The 16,873-nt window shown below is 49.0% G+C and overlaps 1 protein-coding gene across 1 annotated transcript in view; it reads left to right on the top strand.

Moving 5' to 3' along the window:
• The window catches only part of SLC25A43 (solute carrier family 25 member 43), a 42,237-nt gene that overhangs the window by 2,720 nt on the left and 22,644 nt on the right, over positions 1-16,873 (top strand). Inside the window, exons 2-3 of the mRNA XM_059385507.1 lie at positions 5,333-5,574; positions 8,297-8,469. Of these exons, the coding sequence (XP_059241490.1) occupies positions 5,333-5,574; positions 8,297-8,469 (415 nt within the window). The remainder of the gene's footprint in view (positions 1-5,332; positions 5,575-8,296; positions 8,470-16,873) is intronic.

Genomic DNA, 16,873 nt, shown 5'->3' with positions numbered 1-16,873 from the left:
CAGGCTCCCTGCTGAGCAGAGAGCCCGATGCGGGACTCGATCCCAGGACCCTGAGATCACGACCTGAGCCGAAGGCAGCGGCTTAACCCACTGAGCCACCCAGGTGCCCCGCAGCTCTTGATCTTGCAGTTGTGAGTTCGAGCCCCACATTAGGTGTAGAGATTACTTAAAAATGAAATTTTTTTTTTTAAAAGATTTGATTCATTTATTTGAGAGAGGGAGAGAGAGAACACAAGTGGGGTGAGAGGCAGAGGAGAAGCAGACTCCCCGCTGAGCAGGGAGCCCAATGCCATGCTCAATCCTGGGACTCCGGGATCATGACCAGAACTGAAAGGCAGACGCCCAACCAACTTGAGCCACCAAGGTGCCCCAGAAATGAAATCTTTTAAAGAAAACAGATTCACGCTTCTGATGAGGAGGAGAAGATGTGAGGACCTCACAGAGGAGAAAAACCACCTGGATTTGGTCTGGGGAGAATGCATAGGAGTTTGCTGGGCACAGATGGAGAGAAAGATAGAAAGATTATAGGTAACGTCATGAGCCAAGGCACAGAGGTGGGCAGGCATGCGGCAGGACTAGAACACAGGGTGTGTCTACAGCAGCATTGGGAAGTCCAGCCAGAAAAGCAGGTTGGAATGCGACCTCAGAGGGCCGGGTTAAGGACTTTGGACTTGGTTCAGTGTGGCCAATGTTAGCTGTGGGAGATTATTGAGGAGGTGGTGGTGGTGGGGAGGTGATGTTTAGAGCAACTCAACAGGAATTACCGTCACTTGGTTGCAGGGTATGATGACTAGAGAGGAGGAAGACCAGGGGTGGCTGGGCCAGTTAGGAACCTGTTGCACTGGTCCATGTGGCAGCTGCGGGCACCTGACACAGACTGGTGGCTGGTGACCGGGAGAGGAAAAAAGAGAGAGTTCCCAGGTCTAAGTTTGCTAATAATGTTTCCTGTGAGATTGTTTTCCTCCTGGAAACTAAAAGGGAGTATTTCAGTGAATGACAAGGCATAGAAAGCAAAGTGGTTGGCTAATCATGGTGCTAGCCTTCCTACACAGAGAAGATACCGTTAGTCCATCCTTATACTAACTCATCTCTACTCTTTCCTGGCTATGAGTTTGCAGAAACAGGTGGCTGAGGGTAATGGTATACAGCCTAGGATCGGGGGTTTGAACGAAGCGTAAACACGGAGAATGTTCAGGAAATGGAGGGATTAACTGACTTGTCCCCAAAGAGAATTAATGGCAGAGCTGGAACTGGAAACAGGTCTCCTAGCTTTTTAGTCCAGGGCTCTGCCCACCATTGTGATGCTGATACGTCTGCTCCCTTGGATTTATGATCAAAAGTCCACTGGGTAGAGTCTATTAGGAGCTGGGCCCTGGCAATAAATAGTGCGGAACACAGCGGCTGGCTGTCAGATCCATCGACCAGTGGATCTTCCTCCAGCTTTACTGGACAACTGCCTGTCGAGCTGTATAAACGTTGGTTGGTGTCCCTGCAGCTCTGGAATAGTTCGGAACCTGCCCCACTTTCTTACTGTATAACCAGTCCAGGAGCTCATGTTCAGCTGGGTGGCAGTTCTAACTCCAGATACCTGGGGTGGGGGTGGGGCGGGGTGTGTGTGATAGCCTGTGGCTGAAAGAAGGGGTTACTGCTGTTCACCAGCTGAGCCAGTGTTTCTGGGAAAAGCTTCTGTGCATGGGGGGGGGGGGGGGGGCGGGGAAGAGCAGAAAGGGGAACACTTCTGCCCCAGCCAATCAGACAAGAGCTGAAAGGGCGGGGGCGGGGCAGGATGACATCACTGATGGCCTATTAGGGTCACCTGCCTTGACTCTGCAGTTCCCAGGGGAAGGGTTGATGGTCCTTGTCTCTACCGGATGATAAGAGTCTGAGAAGAAAGGACTTGCTTTGGTTCTTTGGAATTTTGTCTATTTGATAGTAAGACCTGACTTTATAAACCAACCTGCTATGAGACAGGGTTCCTATTCCTCGTCCATCAGGTTGTTCCGAGAACCCAGGGCTTAGTTCCTCTCCCATTGCCCCTCTCCACCAACTGCTTTCGCAGGACTGTAGAGCTCCGTTAGGACCTTTGCTGAGTGCGAGCACAGTTGTCTGGTGCATAGTGCATAGTAGAAGTTCGATAAATGAGTCTGGAAGTGGCCAAGTGGGATAGGGAAGCGGATGAGGCGATGAGAAGGAACGGTGTTTCTTTGGCATTTCAGGCTCCCACCGTCATCTGGATTGTTCCAACTGGCTGCAGACCGTCCGGCCGGTCAAGCATGTCCATTTCCTCTGTCTCCCCTGCCCCTCCTCAGGCTCCCCTCCAACTCGACTGGCCCTGGGGGAGAGAAAAGGCAGGAACAAGGAAGTGAGCAGGCAGTGAGACAGGCCAATGGCCCATTGGCGAGGGCCAGCTTGAGTGACCTGCATCTTTCAGAAGTAGCTGCTTAACTCATGACTGGTTGTTTTTTTTTAATGACTGTTTCAATTAGTGCAGTTAACAGTAGTCAACAATAGTTTGACAAAATGAAGACTTTCCTAGAGCTTGAAAGAGATGCTTTTATCTTTTTTTTTTTTTTTTTAAGATTTTAGTTATTGGAGAGAGGGAGCGTGAACGGGCAGGGGCAGTGGCAGAGGGAGAGGGAGAAGCAGACTCCCTGCTGAGTGGGGAACCCGACGCAGGACTTGATCCAAGGACCCTGGGATCATGACCTGAGCTGAAGGCAGACGCTTAACTGAGCTGCCCAGGTACCCCCTGAAAGGGATGCTTGTGATCATTGAGTGTTTACTCGGGAGCAAAGGGTTGGTCCTAGGACTCCTCAAATGATTTCACCTGAATACCCACGTGTCTTAGTTATCACACAGAGGGCCCCGGCTTGCTGCCAGGCTGAAGGAACAGGACATGCGCCTCTTTATGGGAGACTTGAGAACCAGAGAACCGGGGATGGTCTGAAAAGATACAGCGTGCCTGGGTGGCTCAGTCTTTAAGTTTCTGTCTTTGGCTCAGATCATGAGCCCAGGGTCCTGGGATGGAGCCCCACATCCGGCTCCCTGCTCGGCGGGGAGTCTGCTTCTCCCTCTCCCTCTACCCTTCCCCCCCAACTTGTGTGTGCTCTCCCACTCTCTCAAATAAATAAAATCTTGAAAAAGATATAATACTTTTTTTAGCCTAGCCCTGTTCATTTTCCTTTTACTCAAACCCCCACTATTCCTCTCCCTCTCCCCTATCCCATTCTCTAGTAGAAAATACTATTTTTCCTGGTTTCCAAGCCCTTCTTGGTTTTGTCCTCATCAGCAAGGAGTAAAATTCCTTTGCCTCCTGGGCAGGGAATGTGTACCATGTAAAAGTGCCCTTTGAACAATTTCTGCCGAGATTGGTCCTGACTGCTTCCAGAAAGAGGGACCGCAACAGTCTTCCTGGCTTGCGTTTGGAAAAGTCCACCCAAAGCCATTTTTGGCCACATTATAACGCTGTAAAGAAGCACAAGGAAGAGTGCCCATGTACCCACCATCCTGAAGTGACAGCATGAAAGACAGCATAAAAGATACTTCAAGTATCTTTTTTTTTTTTAAAAACAATTTTTTAAAAGATTGTATTTATTTGACAGATAAGGATCATTAAGTAGGCAGAGAGGCAGGCAGAGAGAGAAGAGGAAGCAGGCTCCCTGCTAAGCAGAGAGCCCGATGCAGGGCTCGATCCCATGACCCTGGGATCATGACCCGAGCCAAAGGCAAAGGCTTTAACCCATTGAGCCACACAGGTGCCCCTCAAGTATCTTTTTTTAATACAAAGAAATAAAAGGTTCCAGAGAAAGAAGTCCCGTTCATTCCGATTCCCTTACCCCCTCCACCTTCCCGGGGGCCTATTTAATACTTCTCTATTTTTTTTAAGATTTTATTTATTTATTTGAGAAAGCACAAGAGCAGAGTGAGAGGCCGAAGGAGAAGCAGACTCCCCACTGAGCAGGGAACCCGCTGAGGGGCTCGATCCCAGGACCCTGGGACCATGATCTGAGCCAAAGGTAGACACTTCACCAACTGAGCCACCCAGGCGTCCCTGTTGACACTTTTTAAAATATGTAGCTATGGGGCACCTGGGTGGCTCAGTGGGTTGAGCCTCTGCCTTCGGCATCTTCCCTTATCCATATTTTTTTTTAAGATTTTATTTATTTATTTGACAGAAATTACAAGTAGACAGAGAGGCGGGCAGAGAGAGGAGGAAGCAGGCTCCCCGCTGAGCAGAGAGCCCAATGTGGGGCTCGATCCCAAGACCCTGAGATCAGGACCTGAGCTGAAGGCAGAGGCTTTAACCCACTAAGCCACCCAGGCGCCCCAACCAGTCCATATTTTTAAAGATGTTATTTATTTATTTGAGAGAGAGAAAGAGCACAAGCAGGGGGAGGGGCAGAGCAAGGAGGAGAGGGAGAGGCAGAGTCTCTGCTGAGCAGGGACTCCTACGCAGGCTCAGTGGGACCCTGGGATCATGACCTGAACCGAAATCCAATGCTTAACTGACTGAGCCACCCAGGCATCCAAACCAAGATATTTTTTTTTAACTCAATTATTGGGGCAGGGTGGGGGGGCGATGGGTGGCGCTCAGTTGGTTGAGCGTCTGCCTTCAGCTCGGGTCATGTTCCTAGAGTCCTGGGATCCAGCCCCACATTGGGCTCCCTACTCCATGGGGAGTCTCCTCCCTCTGACCTCTCCCATCTCGTGCTCTCTCTCATACTCTCTCTCTCTCTCTATCAAATAAAGAAATAAAATCTTAAAAAATAAAAATAAATAAACTCAATTACTGGGAGGGAAGGGAGGGACATGACCCCTGGCTGGCTCAGTCGGTAGAGCATGAGACTCTTGGTCTCGGGTCGTGAGTTCAAGCCCCACGTTGGACATAGAGGTTTTAAAACAAACAAACAAAAAGAAACCTTAGTTACTGAGGATGCTTAAAGTCATCATTTCATGCACTTTCATTTCTTTTAAATTCAAGAGAACCAAAGGAGCACATTCTAGTTCAGTATTTACCAAGTACTCCTATTCATTTATACCCCACCGGCAAGCCAGGATTGACAGTTACACAGATAAAGGGGAAAATGCTCAAAATGAAGTGGGAAGAACTTAAGGTAGACATAAAGAACAAAGTCATCTCGTTATAGCTCACAAAATTCTATTAAGATAGTAGAATTGAATGTGCTATTCGTGAATCCTAATACATTGATATAGTAACTTTCACTTTGTAAAACATTTCCAAATGCTGGGAGATATTGTAAGAAGTGGTATAGAACACTCAGGCACAATCCAGAGCTGATTCTCTTGGGTTTTTCCTCCTTTTTTCTCCTAGGTTTGTCATACTCTTCACGGATGACCTGGGCCATATTTCCCAGTGGAGCTCCATCATGGCTGGGAGTCTTGCAGGCATGGTTTCCACCATTGTGACGTACCCTACAGACCTCATCAAAACCCGGTTGATTGTGCAGAACTTGCTGGAACCATCTTACAGAGGGATCCTCCATGCTTTTTCTACTGTTTATCAACAGGAAGGGTTCCTAGCCCTGTATCGAGGGGTTTCCCTTACTGTTCTAGGTAAGATGGAACTTTTCACCTTGTCCAAGGAAAGGTTGTGTTCTTTGGTATAGATGAATATTGTATATCTTTGTTTGTAACCAGTTAAATGCAGTTTTTCAAGGGCAAGGTCCTATGGATTCAAGCCATGTGGAGCCAGTTAGCTTCATTCTATTCCTTAGCCACACACCCTCTACCCCGCTCCTAACTTTGGCCAGTCACATCCCAGGGAGGAGAGGAAGGGATTGTGAAGGTGGCTCAGCCCAAACTGATAGGAAGATAATCCCACACACCCCATCTGACTGCAGGAAAGAGACTCGGCCTGCATACAGACATATGTGAGCACAACCAGGTAGCAAGCATACCTTCCGTGGTCTCTGGAACCTTTGCCAAGACCACATGTGCACGAGTCGCCGGAGTTCCCCAATTGCCAAACCCGGCAGACTCTCACCTGATATCGGACCTTTGTTGCAGCATCTAATGCGACTGACCACCCCTTCTCCTGGAAGCCTGACTTCCAGCTAGCTCCCCACGTGTCACTGTCATCTCGGGGCTCCTTCCTTGGCTTTCTTTTCACCCTCCATCCCCACCCCAGGTGGCCTCAGCTAAGCTCGTGGCTTAACCAAGCATCAGGATACTCTAAGGACTCCCGGCCTCTGTAACAACAGTGACTACCATTTACTGGTGCTCTCTTTGTGCCCCACACCGTGCTGAACGCCTGGCGTACAGTTTCTCACTGAAGCCTCAGCTTACAGACAAGGAAGTAGATGCTCAGGGACTGAGGACTGAGAGACTTGCCCGAGATCCCATAGGTAGGAAGCGGAAGAACCTAGCGATGTAACCCCAGAGCCCTCTGTCTTAACCACTGACTGCTACCAATTCCCAGTGGCAGGACGAGTACCTGCTATTGGACACCTTCACCTGCTGCTCCCGGGGCACATCCAGCTCGAGACTAAACCCGGCGTCCTCGTTAGGCTCACACCTGCTCCTCCTGGGTTCCCTAAAGAATGCGACCACCTGCCTTTCACCCAGTGGGCCAAGCCGGAAGAAACCTAGAACTGCTTCAGCTCCTCTCCTCTCTCCGCTGTGGCTTCCGGCTTCCGGCACCAAGTACTGTCAGTTTGACCTCTGCACTCTTCATCTGTCGCCCTCCTCCTTCCCCACCTCCCTCTGCCCTCGTCCTCATGCTTCCCACAGACACTTACAAGAGGTTTCTACAGGATCCCAGTCCCAGGCACTGCTGCCAGGGCCTGGTGACCTTCTGAAACCAAAGGCGGTCATTTCACCACCCTCATTCCTCCGTCCTCTGTTCCAGCCCTCCCTGACTCCTGAGATACAGGGAAAGGCCCAGATTCCTTATGACACACCATTTGATCCTTCACACCTGGCCCCAGTTGGCCCGGTCCCACTCACCTCCTGCCGACCCTCCACCAGCACTCGTGCCCCAGCCATCCAGAAACACTTGCAATTTCCTGGAAACACCACTCCCTTTGCACCTGCTGTTCCCTCTGCCTGGACTGCCTGTCCGCTCTCCCAATGTCTGGTGAACTCCTGCTCAATCCTCAAGACCCAGTGGGCAATTTTTCTCTTCTGTGAAGTCCTTCCTGATGCTCTAGGTAAAATTAATCCCTCTGGTCCTTGTGTGCTTAAAGCACTTGGTACCGCCACCCCACCCTGGCCAGTTAGCACACACATCAGCTGTCTGTCTCCTCCAGGAATCAGCCTATGCCTCTTTGTATTCCCAGCACCCAGCATAGGGCCGAGCACATCACATAAACTCCACAAATGTTTTCTGAATGAAGGAAAACAGGGGGGTGGGTACTTCATTTGCAAAGTGTTTATTAAATAGATAACTGCCTTTTCCTCAAGATAAAATTAGCTGATGCTAGCCTCTCTTTTAAATCTTATTTCGACAGACAAATGAAGCTCCTCTGTAAACTTAAGATAGCTCCCAAAGTTTCTGGAAGTTTCTTGAAAACTGCACTACCTACTTGACATCTTTTCCTGGACCCTGATATGGCCACATCATACCCCAAAGCAAGGTCAAGTGCCTTCGCTCACCAGGACAGTCTCGCTTTCTAGTTCGCACAGGCTGTCTCCTCCTCAGCCAGAGGCCAGTCCCTCCTAGCCTTGGAAACCTGGTGAAGTGCCACTCCCTGTTTCCTCTATGAGAGTGATCTCCCCCTGCCCAAGATTTTATTTTTTAAAAAAAATTTCTGACACTACACTCAGAAATGTTACAAGAATCTTGTAACTCAGAAAAGTTACAAGAATCAAAAACACCCGTACGCCCACCATCCGGATGCTCCAATCAACACATGGCTTTATCATGTACATGTTCATCCCTCTGGCCATTCATTGGTCCATCTTACATATTTCTGGATGACTTCCACGTAATTTGCCGACATCAGTGCCCTCCACCCCTCCACCGTTCAACTTGTGTCTCCCCAACTAGAGTTCAATACTTGTTTGCAGTTCTTTGTAAAGTAAAATTTGCATACAGCAAAGTGTGCCAACCTTGAATGAACTGTTTGATGCATTTTGACAGATAACACACCCCCTATTGAAAGGGAGCACATTATTGTCACCGAAGAAAAATTGCTTCGGGCAGTTCTGGCTGGAGTGCTTTTAATGAGCCGGAGCCAGTCCTGTTTACTTGCCTGGGATTCCCCACAGGCATTTGTGCTCTCTAGCCAGCGGCACTGGAGACAGCAGCAGCCTCTTCCTGGCCTTCTTTTTGCAGGTGCTCTGCCCTTCTCTGCTGGCTCCCTTCTGGTTTACATGAACCTGGAGAAACTCTGGAATGGACCCCGAGATCGGTTCTCACCCCTCCAGAACTTCGTCAATGTCTGCCTGGCCGCTGCCGTAACCCAGACGCTCTCCTTTCCTTTCGACACAGTGAAGAGAAAGATGCAGGTAGGGAGTTATTTGGGGGAGCAGGGGACATCAGGTAGGAGGGATGCCTTGCTGTGCTTGGGGGCGGTAGCAGCTGCAAAGTACAGTGACCCTGGATGATGCCAGGTTTCCAGGGAGCTCGTGAAAGCTCACACAAATGCGATGCAAACCACCCCCAACACACACACACACTCACACTCCATTGGCATTTCTGCTTCTAAACCCGAGGCTGCTGGCTCGAGCCCAGGCGGCCTCCCTGTTCCCATACTCTGCTTTTTTTAGGTCTTTGATGAAGCCTCCAGATGAAGCCCACTTTTCTTTCCTCTCTTCCTTAAAGCTGCCTCAGTGAAAGAGACTCTAACTCTCTAACTTGTCTCTCTGCTGGCTCAGTTACCCCCGGCTTCTCCTTGCAGCTTTCTTGGCTAGATTTGGGCCTCCCCTTCCTCAGCACTGAACAGTCTGAAAGGGCTGATCCCAACCTATAAAGAAAAACTGCTTTCAGAACAATGAACACATCACAAGGACCCCCCAACTCTTCTGCCCTCTCCCCATCCATCTCACTTCATCTCTCCAGGTTGTATTTGGTCCAAACAAACGATGGTCACATTATTGTAATTATAATGTAGATGTAAGTTTAGCGCCTGTTTAGTGCACATCTATTCACAAAAACCATTATTCCCAATTTTTTAAGATTTTATTTACTTGAGAGAGAGAGATACCGTGAGACAGCATGATGGGCGGGAAGGGGCAGAGGGAGAGGGAGAAGCAGGCTCCCCACTGAGCAGAGTCCTATGTGGGGCTCTATCCCAGGACCCTGGGATCATGACCTGAGCACCACAAAGGCAGGAGCTTAATGCACTGAGCAACCCAGGCGCCCCCATTATTCCTAATGTTAAAAGTAATGTGCTTACCCTTAAAATGGTCAGTTTTATGTTACAAATGTTTTACCACAATCATTTCTGGGCCTTTCGGCTAATATCAAGTGCAGTATGAATGTTTTACCACAATAAAAAGAAGTAATGCACATAGATTATAGAAAATTTGGGACACACAGAAAGGTATAAAAAAGAAAATAATTGGGGCGTCTGGGTGGCTCAGTGAGTTAAGCCTCGGCCTTTGGCTTAGGTCATGATCTCAGGGTCCTGGGATCGAGCCCCACATCGGGCTCTCTGCTCAGCGGGGAGCCTGCTTCCTACTCTCTGCCTGCCTCTCTGCCTACTTGTGATCTCTGTCTGTCAAGTAAATAAATAAAAAATCTTTTAAAAAATTACTTATAAACCCAACACCTACGCACAATGATTAATAGTTTCTCTGCATGTTTGTATGTGTGAACAGGTACACATGTTTGTGCATGAATGTGAGATACATGTCTATGGAAGGGTTTGTTGTTTTCAAAATTGTGTTCCCACCGTATATAAATTAGTATCCTATTTATTTCCATTATTGCCCCAGGCTATCAAGTATTGAGAATACCTTTTTAGATTTTCACGTAATAGTCCGCAGTATGGATCTCCCATGGGTATTTAAAAAAAAAAAAAAAAAAACAATGATTTCTTCTCACAAACTGCTGCTGCCTTGAATTTTAACACGGGTTAGGGTTAGCAGGGCCGTGCCCCATTTGAATGTCTGTAGGGGAGGTTGCTTCATTGTCTCTGCCAGCTTCTAGTTGCCCTAAGCATTCCTCGGTTTGTGGCTGCGTAACATCCATCTCTGCCTCCACTGTGCCGTAAATAACAATTTTTCAGTTTTTAAATATTTAGGCTATTTCTAATTCATCAGTATGATAACATAGCAGTGAAAACCCTTGTATATTTTTTTTTCACATCTGTGATGGCACCCTTCAGCTCTATTCCTACAAATGGACTTAGAGGTCACAAGATAAAAAGAGTTCTGGGACACCTGGATGACTCAGTCACTTAAGCATCTTTTTTTTTTTTTTTAAGATTTTATTTATTTATTTGAGAGAGAGTGTGTGTGAGAGAGCACAAGAGCGGGGAAGGTCACAGGGAGAAGCAGCCCATTGCAGCCCAGTCTCAATCTGGGACTACAGGATCATGACCTGAGCCAAAGGCAGCCCCTTAACCGACTAAGCCATCCAGGCTCCCCGAAGCATCTGACTCTTGATCCCAGCTCAGGTCTTCATCTCAGGGTATGAGTTCGCCCTGCATGGAACCCACTTAAAATAAATTTTAAAAAAGATAAATATAATTCTGAGGCTCTCAATGAACTGTGCACCCCAGAAAGGCTGTAAGTTTACACTTGCACCATCTGTGAGGGAGTGATTCATCTCCTCAGCAATCATCAGCAATTGATTAATATCACTTTTCAATTTTTTTTAACCACAACATTCTACTATAAACTGGAGTAAGATACCCTAGAAGTGAGTATTTGGGAGTAAACTTGATCATCTCTTCCCTGGTATGGAAAACTTCTTGAAATAGATACTCATAGCTTCAACAACAAGCTTTAAAATAAATGCAAAGTCATGATGGTTATAAAAAAAAATCCTGGGGCATCTGGGTGGCTCAGTCATTAAGCATCTGCCTTCAGCTCAGGTCATAATCCCAGGGTCCTGGGATCGAGCCCCGAATTGGGCTCCCTGCTTGGCAGGGAGCCTGCTTCTCCTTCTCCCACTCCCCCTACTTCTGTTCCCTCTCTCACTGTGTCCCTCTCTGTCAAATAAATAAATAAAATCTTTTTTTTAAAAATCCCAAAGAGCTAATTACATGGTTTTCATAAAATATGATCAGCATCCAATTATGAATAACATCATAAATATCATCCAAAGGGTGATAGGAAATGAATTCTTAGGGTGGTGGCCAAGTGTGATTTTACAGGCATTAATAAATATAATAATACCTTGTCCACCCTACTTTAAAAAAAAAAAAAGTAACTCAGGTGCCTGGGTGGCTCAGTCGGTTAAGTGGCTGCCTTCAGCTCAGGTCATGATCCCAGGGTCCTGGGATCAAGTCCCAAATCAGGTTCCCTGCTCAACAGAGAGCCTGCTTTTCCCTCTCCCTCTGCCTGCCGCTCTGCCTACTTGTGATCTCTCTCTGTCAAATAAATAAATAAGATCTTTTAAAAAATAAAAAATAAAAGGAACTCATTAGATAGAACCACAGGCTGCATTTTCAATGAGAACATGCAGTGCTTCCTTTGGCCATTAGATGTCGCTGCAGTAAATGGAGCGTTTTAGAGCGCTCCGGGTATTAGCCCTGCCGCCAGTGATAGCCCTGCCGCCAGTGATCTCTGTCCAGCTAACAAGCTCCTAATCCCTTCTCCAAATACACCTTCAGTTTGGAGGACGAGTAGCCTGGAAACAACAAAATAACCCAAATTCTGCTGTGGGGTTTTTCCCTGCAAAGCCACGATGCAGCTTCTCCTAGAGAGCTTCAGTAGAATCTCCCCATATAACGCAAGGTTTAACAGCAGAATTTATAACGAGGGAACTGTGTAGGGCAGCCAAGCTGCTCCGAACTGAGCACACTTTATGGTAATATTTGCATTCCCCTGGCTTTCCTCCTTGCACTGCCCTTCAGGAAGCAAACCAGCGTCGGATGTCTGTTAGATAACCAGCTGGACAGGGAATTTTTCCCAGCTCTCGCACCAACTGGCCACTTTGTCTGAATGTCTCATTCTCCTCATATGCTTTTGTCCACACACACACACACACACACACACAATCAATCTGCCCGTTTAGTGCTGCATCGGGTTGGAACTCTCTTGAACATTAACGACAATAATCAGAAGTCTTCCTGAACCAGCTGAGCCCTTCCTTCACCATGCTTCCACTCATTTTATTCCTTTCTCTTTTTCTTGCACTGGCTCCTGACTGGCATGCTAGAGAATGGGGAGGTAAATAAATTATGTATGTGCGTGTTTTGAGGCAACAGTTTTGGGTGGGAAATGGGGGATAGGTCAGCCCTGCACAAACGGAATGAGGTGCCCCTCCCCCAACCCGGTGTGCTTTTCATCCTGCCTGAAAATCGCCTTCACTGCACTTCGGGGCCTCGTGGCTCAAGCTCTTTTGGGTATGACCTGACCTGTTCATACTCATTATCTCCCACGCCTGGCCCGGAGCGTGGGCCTGAAATGGCTGGCAGCACTTACTGTATTCAGAGAAAAGTGGGAAAGGTAAAACGTTGATGGAGCTTAATTGGTCTGATTAATCTGCGGGCCCTGACTAAGGACCAGGGCGTCCTGAGCAAAGGGTTCTCTAGACAGGCATACGTGGAAGAGCGAGGGAGAAAAGCGGCCCTGAAACTCCAGGGAGCAGCCGAGAACATGGGAGCCTTGGAGCCCCCGGTGGGCCCTCAGACGATCGATCGTGTGGGAGGCACGAGGCACAAGCCTGGTCCCCTCTCCCCACCCCCCGCAACTCTGTCCCTCTCCCCTACAGCCCATGTTAGGTGCCTCCGTTTCATCAAATATAAAACCAAGTGTCCTCCTGTTGCTCGCTACCCCAGAGGACTTTGACCCCATCAAGGCTCACAAGGCGAGCAGGATTAGGCCAGGTCAGCATTGCAACTGAAAGTACATAAACTGAAGGACAAAGGTAGTATCCAAGTGGCACAGCTGACCGAGCAGAACACACACGGTCCCCGAGCGAAGAGAGGCCCCAGCCCTGTTCAAACAGAGATGCTGAACCTGCCCGAGATGCTTAACACCTCGGGCTGCCCGCACCAAACTGGGCGCCCTCGTGGTTTCTCACGGTCAAGTCCCTGTCCTCAGCCCCAACCCACGCTTCTCAAGACCGGCTGCACAGTGCCGTTTTGGCGAGCGCCTCCACGCTGTCAACTCTGACTTAATGTGTGTCAGACTGAACTCTTCTTCCCCCAAAACTTGCTGCCCAGCGTTTTCCTTTTCAGTGCCATCACCCCAGCACCGAGTCACACAGGCTGGAAGTCCAGAAGTTGTCTTTGACTCTTTGTCTTGCCCCTCCCGCAGGTATCCTGGAGCCCAGTTGGTTCCTGGTGCCTAGTCCTCCCACACTGGTCTTTCTATTTGGCTTTGTCCCTGCCCTAATCTAGGACCTTGTCAACTCCTCTCATTGTTCTCCAGGTTTAATTCTAAAAATGACCATAAGCATGGAGCGCTAAAGAAATACGTCCATTATCTTATTATCATCTTACTGACACCTTAAAACAGCCCTATAAGGCAGGTACCATTTCTTTTTTTTTTTTTTTTAAGATTTTATTTATTTATTTGACAGAGAGAGATCACAAGCAGGCAGAGAGGCAGGCAGAGAGAGAGAGAGAGAAGGAAACAGGCTCCCTGCTGAGCAGAGAGCCCGATGTGGGGCTTGATCCCAGGACCCTGGGATCATGACCCAAGCCAAAGGCAGGGGCTTAACCCACTGAGCCACCCAGGCGCCCCGGCAGGAACCATTTCTATCAGGCCCATTTTGCAGATGAGAAAACAGAGGCACTGAAAAGGTGTGTAGCCTGCCCAAGTCCACCCGCCCCGTAACTGAGCCGAGATTTAAGACCAGGTAGCTTGTCTCCAAGGCCGGCACTCACTTCAGTCCCTCCAGCCCCGGCCCGTGGCTCCTGCCAGACCAGGTCTCTTAAGATCTTCCTGTGTTCTGTCCTTCCTTATTGCCCCAAGAGAGTAAAAGCTGAGGCCGAGCCCCTTGGCCTCTCATGTGGCCCTTTACCCACTTTGCCACTCTCATTGCACAGGGGTCCTGTATTAGGAGTTGCAAAGTCAAATGCCAACAAGAACTTGGCAGTAACATGAAGAAAAAATGAAAAAAAAAAAAAAAGCGGGGAAATCCACATGACATGCACTCACCCACCAAAGACAGATTTCAAAGGCGTTCTCAGTCATCACAGGCTTTCAGCTTGCAAAGCATTCTGGAGAGCTAACTTGTTCTGTGCTGGCAAAATGTGATTAGCATCTAAATACCGGTAGCCGGTGGGGGGGGGGGGATAAAGCCGGCCAGTGGAGGCCAAGACCAGCGCCTCTTCTTCAAGGGTTTTATGCCGTTTTGAAACGTGGACCCAGTTTTTTTTTCTCTATTCAAGCCTCCAGTTCCGCCAAAGGGATCTTGGTCCCCTCCCCCCAGCGCCCTAAAGAATAAACGAGTGTATTTCACATTCCTGTCACCTCCGCCTGGAGCATCTGTCTTCATCTTAAAGGCTCCCCTGAGATTTGCTTCAGTGGTGCCTGGCTCTTCTGGCAGAGGGTAGTGCATATCTGTTGGTTTTGTTTTGTAAATGAATCGGCTTTTTCCCCACCTCCAAACAACTTTCCTGTCTTGATGGATGAAGGCAGGTGTCTTGCCCTTGCAGAACCACAGTGGGGGTATTCAAGGAGGAGCATTCCAGGGCATTCCACTGGGGGGCTGGAGAAGCCCAGTTAACTCACAGTGTGCTCTAACAACTGTGGATGCTTGGTTTTCACAGCCCCCCCCACCCCGCCCAGGGTATAGTTATTTTGTTCCAAGAGTTTTGTGGGTGAGTAATCCCTCTTACATTATGCCCGTTGGTCTACAAGCCTTTCCCCAAGTGCCCCACCTTCTCCCTTGTCCACACCATTGTCTCACCCCGTCAGCGCCGCCCGCTTCTGAACACCTGTAGCTCACTCACACTGTGGTTCTCTCCTGGCTCATGTCCCATGCTTCCTTCTGTCACAGTCCTCGGTGCCATGATTCCCTCGACGCTGCAAGCTCTTCGCCTTTGGGAAGCGTGGCTTACCCCTTTGTGTATCCCCACAGCACGCTGGCTCGTGGAGCAGGCACTTGATACTCGTTAAAAAATGAATGAAGTTCAAGGCTGCTTAGGAGAGCTCACTGTCTCTGAGCACAGAAATGAACCTTAGCTGCCTCGGGTTGAGCTCCAAGTCAGGAGCTCGTTCCTAGCCATGCTGGAGGTGAGAAGAGTTTTCCCCTTTCGCCAGCCCGCTGCCCTAGGTAAACCTCTCTCATCCTCGCTCTGACACCACGCGATCTTCAGTCGCCTACCTTAGCAGTAAGGCTTTGCGTCCCGCAGCCCAAACAGCTGTGCGCATTTCAACATGGGCAGATAGGCGCAAAGGACAAAGGAAAACCATTCTGACACCGTTCTGATGTCCAGCCCCTCTTCACGGCAACTTCCCGCTGCCTTGTACGGTGCCTGGAAGTGCGCGACACATCACAGCCTTGTACGAGGAATTTGTATTTGTTTGTTTGTTGATTTCAGCAAAGGGGACCCGAGGTAAATGAATGGGGTCTAAATCTGTGCTCTCTTGCAATGGGGATGCTTTCGTCACGAGTAAGGGTGGGGACAAAATATGTCTGGCGGAGGGAATGAAAGGAAAGCCTTCCTTTGGATTGAGAAATTATAAGGACCTCAGAGTAACTACCATTTACTGGTCATTTAATATGCGCAAGGCAGTTTATGATCCCATTTCATCCTCTGTTGACCCTGTGGAATAAGTGCCGGTATGATTCCTATCTTCTAGATGAGGAAATGAGGCACAGAGAGTGTTAGTTACCTGCCCAGCAGCCCCACAGCCAGCAAGCAGTAGAGCTGGGATTGAACACCTGTCTCTCCTTCCTCCAGCCCATGCTTTACCCTCCGGGAAGGAAGACCAGAGGCTTGCTCCTAGATGCTAGGTAATCTGTTCATTCCTTGCCCTGGGCACAGGAGTAGAGGACTAGAGAGAAGGAGACCTGACTTTGGCAATTGGGAGCTCACAGGCTCAGTGCAAGAGTGGTTGGGAAAAAAAAACAAAACCAACAGTGATGTGCAAGCTCAGAAATAGACAGGCAAGAGCCTGGCTTTGGTCAGGAAATGGTTAACTCAAGTTGAGGGGGGGCAGTCTTCAGAAAACCAGAGCTGCCCAGGGCCCACTTTTAGTCCCTGGCAACCTGACAATGGAAGGCTTGAAGCCAGCAGATGGGAATTTGGAGCGTGGATCATTCCGCAGCGTGGCCTTCTGGCTGGCCACAAAGTGACCATGGCTGTTGGGAGGCAGTGGCTCTCTGAGCCCCTGAGGGTGCAGGCACAAAGTCCTGGGAGGGGGAAGTAAATTGCCATCACACCTCCTAGGAAGTGCTAACAGGTTTCAGGTTTTCTGCCTAGCTCAACATTTCTTGGTTGACATAGCATCTATTCTCAGGAGGGACAGAGCTCCATTTCCCCAGCCAAGCTGCCTCACCTGGCCCCAAGTACAAACACTGGTGTTCTAACCCCTCGGGGGGCGCGGGAGGAGGCAGTGGCTCTCTGAGCCCCTGAGGGTGCAGGCACAAAGTCCTGGGAGGGGGAAGTAAATTGCCATCACACCTCCTAGGAAGTGCTAACAGGTTTCAGGTTTTCTGCCTAGCTCAACATTTCTTGGTTGACATAGCATCTATTCTCAGGAGGGACAGAGCTCCATTTCCCCAGCCAAGCTGCCTCACCTGGCCCCAAGTACAAACACTGGTGTTCTAACCCCTCGGGGG

The sequence above is a fragment of the Mustela nigripes genome, chromosome X (genome assembly GCF_022355385.1).
Source record: "Mustela nigripes isolate SB6536 chromosome X, MUSNIG.SB6536, whole genome shotgun sequence".
Lineage (NCBI taxonomy): Eukaryota > Metazoa > Chordata > Mammalia > Carnivora > Mustelidae > Mustela > Mustela nigripes.
This window is presented reverse-complemented; position numbering and strand designations above follow the sequence as displayed.